Here is a 7,056-nt window from a genome sequence, read left to right as displayed (position 1 = left end):
ATAAAAACCGACCCCCCCCCCCCCCCCCCCCTCTGTTGGTGTTGTGGCTGGAAAAAAAGAGGCCCCCCCCTTCCCTCCACAAGGGCAACCCAGATAAGAGGGACACTCACAATCACAGTTGTGAGCAATTTCAAGTAATCTAGCAGGCTGTTGGCAGAAAGCGGAGCAGCTTTCTGGAACAACATGAACACAAAGACGTTGTTGTAAAGGCAACAGCAACAAAACCAGAACCTAAAGCTTCTTGACCTTAGAAATAATGGCTCGTTTGAAACTTGACTCAAGGCCCACTTTCCCCTCTACAGGAGGATTGTGGCCATCAGAACAAGCTTTTTGCTGTGAACCATCAAGCCTCCGCCGCAGGGACGTCTTCAATATCCTGTTTACGCCTTTGGCCAAAGCCAACGGCACTATGCGCACAAAAGAAACAATTGTTTTTGAGTGTTCCCTCGACAGATTTAGCGGACGGCTCGCCACTGTGAGAGGAACTGGAGGCAAAAATAACTGGAGCTTTGCTCTTTAAGTTCAACTCTAACCATATTTTGTTGAGAAACAGCAGCAAACCTTTGGGCTTTAGTCAAAAATAGAGGAAACTATCAGAGTCACGTGTCCAAGACACAAGCATTGATGGCATGAACATTTAGAGTCTTTTGAATAATCAGTGTGAAATTCACTGGTCTCCATAGCAACCAAGCTATGCTAATGAGCTATGCTAAATGACCGCTAGCAAGCTCATTAAAAACAATATTTCAGTTTTTCTGCGCTAATTAAAAAGAAAATGCCAGAGGTAAGTTAGAAGTTGGGAACAGAGGAAGGTATTAACTACTAGGAGCTGCTAACAAGAGAAACCATTGAGTGTCTAGTGCCGTCCCGCCTAAAACAAGTTAAAACAGTTAGCAAGCTAACGTTAGCTTTTTCCCTCTGCTAAGCTAAGCCTGTACTACTAGTATCATTTTTACATTATGCAATGCTTAACACTCAAAAGGTTTCCCATACTTATCGATTATCAAAAGAGTTGTTTTTTCTGCTTTCGTTTGAAATCATAAGTCAGTGAATTGGCCAAATCTGAACACCGGTTAAAAGAATTCCCTGTAAAAGTGAAAGTGTTTGCTTCCCTTTTTTTTATACCAAACTAGTTAAACATATGCCAAGTACCTCCATGTGTATGTTGCCTTTTCAAATCATCTCCACTACAGTCTAATCAGCACACCGGATTATTTCCATTTCATTTCCAGCCTTGTTTGGCTCCGTCTGCCTTTGAACATCAATGAAAACCTCTCGGCTGAAACGGCTGTAACGTTTCCCTTCGATGATCAGATATTTCTGCTATTTTTACTTTTGGTTGCAGCACCAGCCCAGAAAGAAAAGTGAGACTCGAGTTGATGAGTGAAGCCCCGTAAACCCTTTGAGGTTGCGTCTAAAAGGACACCTTCACATCAGCGTACACAACGGCACCAAAAAAAATGCAGGTACAATGAAATAATAGTAATTTTTAAGCACAGTAAGAATACAGCCGAATCAAGGAGACATTTTTAAGATGCTTTTTATTTGAGGGCGACGGGTCAGGTCCTTCGTCCCTCTGAGGACGGGACGCGACGCCGTCAAAGATCTCCTCAACTCACCCTTTGAACATTTCTCTGAGAGTCCCGTGTCCACAAACGTCTCATTTCCTCCTGAACGAGGTCTGAAGATCGTGTCAGAGAGCATCGAAGATGCACAAACACACACACACACACCTCCAATCACTTACAATTAGAGCTTGCAGATGAAAGGGTTATTGAGCAGCAGAAGTGCCGAGTGACTAAGTCCGTGTGGATCACGTACACTCCGACACACACGGACGTATCCCCCGAATATAGTCTAAGCGGCCATTATGAGCGCTGCTTTCCACTGATTGAAGTCTTAACATTCCCATCCGGTGCCGATTCCCTCATCACTTCGCCTGGATGAGTATCCCATCCTGCCCCGCATCAGCCCACTAGTGAGCTAATCAGGCGAGTTCACAGTGCTTTGCCTCCGGACCGGGAGGGTGGCGGCCGGATCAATGTCCTGAGGGGGGCTGGGGGGGGGGGGAAGGGAAACAAAGCCACCCGCGTCCTTCCCCCGCTGCTCTGTGTCAATTCCACTCATCTCCCTCCGCCGGCTCGGACCTCGCGAGGCTCTCAGCTGAAGAAATACGTGGATTCCTTCACCCGCTGGAGGTCGAAATCACCTGGGGGGGGGGACAGGAGTTGCATAAAGTGGATTACACAAACCACCGCCTTGATCAGAAAACACAACCTCACCAAATACAATTAGCAACGCGAACCCGGCCGAATGGCACAAACCCAGCCAGCACAAACCCCCCCCCCCCCCCCCCCAAAAATTATTTAAATTAAAATCTTCAGCAATTGCAACAGCTGTTCAGATTTGGTCGATGGAGCATAAGTAAAGTTAGCGGCCAACGTCAGCATGAGGACCGGCTCACTGTAACGGCGTTTAAACGCTGACGTTGAGCAGATTTTAATGTTCGCTTGTTAATATGTTTCAATTTGCACGAAACAGCAGGTACAGCCGGGGCTGATGGGAAGCCGCTTTAGTTTGGCAAAAAAAAAAAAAAAAAAAAAGACTTGCGTCTATTTACCCTGATAGAAAGTTAATCCTCACAGTGATTTGCATTTCTTCTTTAACGGGGGTTAATGAGCAATTAAGGAAACTACAGGATGTTGTTTGTTCGGCGATATTGTCCAGGGAAACGACGGAGACGAGGAGAAGGAACTATAGCACTTTATCTGGGCCTCGCTGACGAGAGCCTGCAGCGGCCGTCTGAATTGTTGAGAAAATGATCAACACTGACGTTTGATGTTGTTCATTAGTAGACAAAAGGGTTTCACTTTCTACCTATGTGTAAGAATATCATGTAACCACGGCGATGACGCAAAGTGCCGCATCGTGTGATAAAGAGACACTTGTCTTGCGTTATTGATACCAGACGTGTACCGCGTGGTCACAGAGGTCAGAATCCAGCTGCGTGTGGCTCATCGAGCTCAGTCGCCCGCCCCCCCCCCCCCCCCCCCACGGAGCCCCACCTGACTGGTCTCGGCCGTGTAAGCTGATTATGCAGAAGAGGGACACAATTATCAGTAATCAATTTATGCGACCCAGCTGTCGGTGCCAAGCAGACGGTGAGGGTACAGACGGAGATTGAGCGAGTGGTTACGTAACGGCAAAGCCTGCGTCCACCTGCCCGAGGGGGGGGACGCTGCCTCTCTACCTCCAGGGAAAAATCTGGATGGCGTCATGGGATACAGAAGCTGAGTATTGTTTGTTTTTCCTCCTTCTTGTGTTGCCGACACAAAGAGCTACGGGATAACCGTACAAACAACAGGGGGCGACAGCTACCCCCCCCCCCCCCCTCCCTCCCTCCTCCCTCCCTCCTTCTGAATAACATTCCGCTCGTCTCCTGGTAACCTCGGACAGAGCTTTGGGACGCACACGACCCCTCAAGTGGTGATTAGGCGAGGACAGGGCCCTCTGCAACAATAGCCCCGCCCCCCCCCGCCCCCCCGTCTGCCTCCCACGCACAGGGGGGGGGGGGGGGGGCCGGACCGACCTGTCTGGGGCACTTTGGCCAAGAGGAGCATCAGCCTGCGGTACTCCTGGTACTTCTTGTTCTTGGCCTCGGCCCTGCCACAAAAGGAGAGGGACAGAAATGAAAAAAGTTTAAAAGTGGAGCGAAAAGTGTGCAAAGACGACACTGGTTCGTTATTTAAGTATTTACACCTCGGCAGGCTGTTCACACTTTGGTGTCAAACGCGCGTTGCATCTGAATCAGCACATAATTAGTGCGTCTTTTTACCACCCAACGACGAGGACATTGTGCAGAACACACACAATGTGTGCAGACAGCCAGTTTCCTTAAAACATTAAATGTTAAGCAGGTGGTTACCATGGTCACCGCCCGGTAAACGCAAAGTACAGCTGAGGCTGAGGGTGAATGTTATTAGTTCAGCAGGTACTTGGTCACGAATATACACAGAGGTTGTGGACAAATAGAAGAATATTGGGTGAGTTAAAGTTAAAGGTCGACCAAAGTACAAATGATCCTCTGGGGAACAAACCAAATAAAACAGAAATCTATCCAACACTCGTAAGAATCTGTCACCCCCGACTATAAAAGTCAACCTCAATGCAGCACAACAGAAAAGGTCAGAGGTCACCAAAGTCTCAAAGATTCACCCTCTGGAAACTGCGAATAACGGCAGTCCATTTTTTTTGTGGCGGCCGGACGGAAGAGATGGAGAAAAAAAAGCCTGTAAATGCTTCCAAATAATAATACATGGACCTCAGAACCATCACATCCAGAACCACGAGGAGGCCAGTGTGCATGCCGGTGGGGTGGGGGGGGGGGGGGGGGGGGGGGGGGGTTGGGGGGGAACTCACGGGAGCCCGGTGCAGTATTTCTGCAGCAGGAATTCGGAGAGCTCTCGAAGGATCGGCTGGCTGTGCAGGGCGACAAACTGCTCCCGACAGATCTGAGAGGAGGAGGAGGAGGAGGAGGAGGAGGAGGAGGAAGAGAGGAGCACACTTTACTAAAACCCACGGACAACCAGATGCAAGACCTGTGAGCGGATCCCATTTAGAGATGACGCAGCACAAAAAAAAAAAAAAAAGAATAACCCAGTGCAGAAAACGTACAGGGAATAAACAAAAAAACACTTTCTATTTCCATGAGGTCTCAGAACGGTTGTTGTTGTGTTGGCTGAATCAACAATAAAATGTTGTGGTGCTAATTCTCCCGGCAGCTGCCACTAAGCCCTTGAAGAAGATCAGGGAGGAATTTTATTTATTCATGTACAAATGTGCATTAAAAAAAAAAAAAGGTGCACAGAATTGCAGAATAATGTTAAGGAAGGATCAGTCGCCTTCAAAGAACCTCAACTACGTCTGTAACGAGGGAAACGTCCTCACACGTCCAGACGCTACGAGAGAGAATAAAACGCACTGAGGGAACTTCTTCATCGGCTCCCCCCCCCCCCCCAATCCCCCCCCCCCTCTTTAAGGTAATCTGATCCATTTTGTGCTCCGCTGGGTCTCAGTCGGCGCCCCGCGGACCCGATCGTTTCAGTCAATTATTCAGGCTCCATCTCGAAAACCGCCGCCTTCCACTTCGGGCACAAGCAACGCTACGAAACCATGTGATGATCGTGGATGTGAGACGGAAGCAAAAAGGCATCGGCCTAAATGAGGCGCAGTGTCCTCTGTGCGGCGCTACCTGGTTCATGGTGTCCACGGTGAGGGCGTGCGTCCAGAAGCAGTCGTGCACCGAGACGAACGTCAGGCCGGCACTGAGACGGGAGGAAACCAGAGAAAGAGTAGACAGTTACAAATGGGTGGACTTTTTTTGGGGGGGGGGAAAGAAGGTGCAATACACGAGGATAAATCGCTGATCTCGAGGGACGTTAGCAGACCACGCTCAGCTTACCGGAGGTGATAATTACACTGAAGACGGGACGGAACGCTGTGTCTACGTGGAGAGACGGGGGCAGAAGGCCCGTGTAAAATGAACGACCTCCGGCTGTGGAATGGTACCTGTAGCAGTGGAGCGCGGTCAGCATCATGTGCGTGGAGTCCAGAGAGTGAATGAAGTTCGGCGGGAAGGCGTTCTTCTGTTTGACGGTGTCCGGCCTCCTGTGCAACAAAGACACCAAAGAATGTAAAATAAAAGAACTTTGCTCCAAAGGGACCTTTAAGATTAGAAGCTAAAAGTTGAACATCGAACATTGTTTTGTTTTTTATAATGCCCGGGTCAATATCGAGTTCAGCAAAAGTGAGCACGTAGCTTCATGTTGTGCGATTAGCCAACAATTATGTGAGAATAAGGAGAAGCTGTGTAGGGAGTAACGGTCGTAGTTAATGTCACTAAAGCGGCTGCACCCTTAACGAATCACAGACGACTGATCTGAAGAGGTGTTTCAGTGCGAATGGATTCCAGCATTAATATCCATCTTCTGCCGAGCTAAACCACAGTCGATGTGAGGGGACACAAACACAGGAGTAACGCAAACGAAGCCACACGAGGTCACGTGAACGCAGCAATAAAAATAAAAAAAGAGTAAAAAAGGCTTCCAGCCAATCAAATCCCCCCCCCCCCCGGGCCTCCACGGACCAGAACACTAATGGGAATGGAGACCGAGCGGAGCGAGAATGGACCGAGCCCAAAGCCCCCCCCTCACTCTCTCTCACACACACACACACACACCCACACCCAGACACACACACACACACACACACAGAGGAAATAGACATTTAATTGAAGAAGTTCTGCCGCGTCGGGCTTCGGGTGAACAAGATCCATCTTGTCAAAGATCACAGCTGTCTTTGGACAAGCCCCCCCCCCCCACCCACCCTCCTTTCCTTTGTCTCACACCTACATGTGCAAACAAACACGTCCCACCCCCCCCCCCCCCCCTCCCGTGGAGCTCTAAGGGTTCGCAATCACGGCTCTCCAAAGTGTAGCCGTTCTCCCCGAGGAGCCCACCGGAGACGATGCACGTCGGCACAGGGCTTAAGCATTTCATGTTTGCTGCTTCTTCTTCTTCTTCTTCTTCTTCTCTCCTGCTGCAGCTGAGAGGGCCGGATAATCGGGCCGTGCCCCAAAGACGAGAGGGATGCAGGGAAAAGCGAGGAAAGGGGGTGAGGGGGGGATGAAGAAGAGCTGAGGGCTGTCACTCCTGCGCCTGAGGCTCCATTTGCATATTCAGACCCGGAACAAACTTCTTTTTTAAGGTTCCTTAATTACAACACACCGGATCCTGTAGATGTCAAATGGAGTCTTTGACGCATCCGTCCCCCTCGTCCCTGGACTGTCCCCGTCTCCCTTTTCTCTCGCACTAGCACTCACTCGAATGAACGCCACACACGAGGAGGTTTCTTCAGCGCTAAAAGGTCGCCCCGTCGAGGAGGACCACCACTCGGCGAGTCACTTCAACTCATACATTAAAAGGCACATTAAATATTCCCGGATCGTCCTTCTGTCGTCGCATACATTCGTGTATCATACGTTTCGCTATGAGTTGC

At 49.5% G+C, this 7,056-nt stretch overlaps 1 protein-coding gene across 1 annotated transcript in view; it reads right to left on the bottom strand.

Moving 5' to 3' along the window:
- Positions 1-1,524: 1,524 nt before the first annotated feature.
- polrmt (polymerase (RNA) mitochondrial (DNA directed)) overlaps positions 1,525-7,056 on the bottom strand; it is a 12,281-nt gene continuing 6,749 nt past the window's right edge. The window contains exons 6-10 of the mRNA XM_062563515.1: positions 5,569-5,723; positions 5,252-5,324; positions 4,420-4,511; positions 3,590-3,663; positions 1,525-2,209 (exon numbers count right to left, since the gene is read on the bottom strand). Coding sequence (XP_062419499.1) covers positions 2,160-2,209; positions 3,590-3,663; positions 4,420-4,511; positions 5,252-5,324; positions 5,569-5,723 — 444 coding nt within the window. The 3' untranslated portion in view covers positions 1,525-2,159. The remainder of the gene's footprint in view (positions 2,210-3,589; positions 3,664-4,419; positions 4,512-5,251; positions 5,325-5,568; positions 5,724-7,056) is intronic.

Source organism: Pungitius pungitius, chromosome 7, assembly GCF_949316345.1.
Source record: "Pungitius pungitius chromosome 7, fPunPun2.1, whole genome shotgun sequence".
Lineage (NCBI taxonomy): Eukaryota > Metazoa > Chordata > Actinopteri > Perciformes > Gasterosteidae > Pungitius > Pungitius pungitius.
This window is presented reverse-complemented; position numbering and strand designations above follow the sequence as displayed.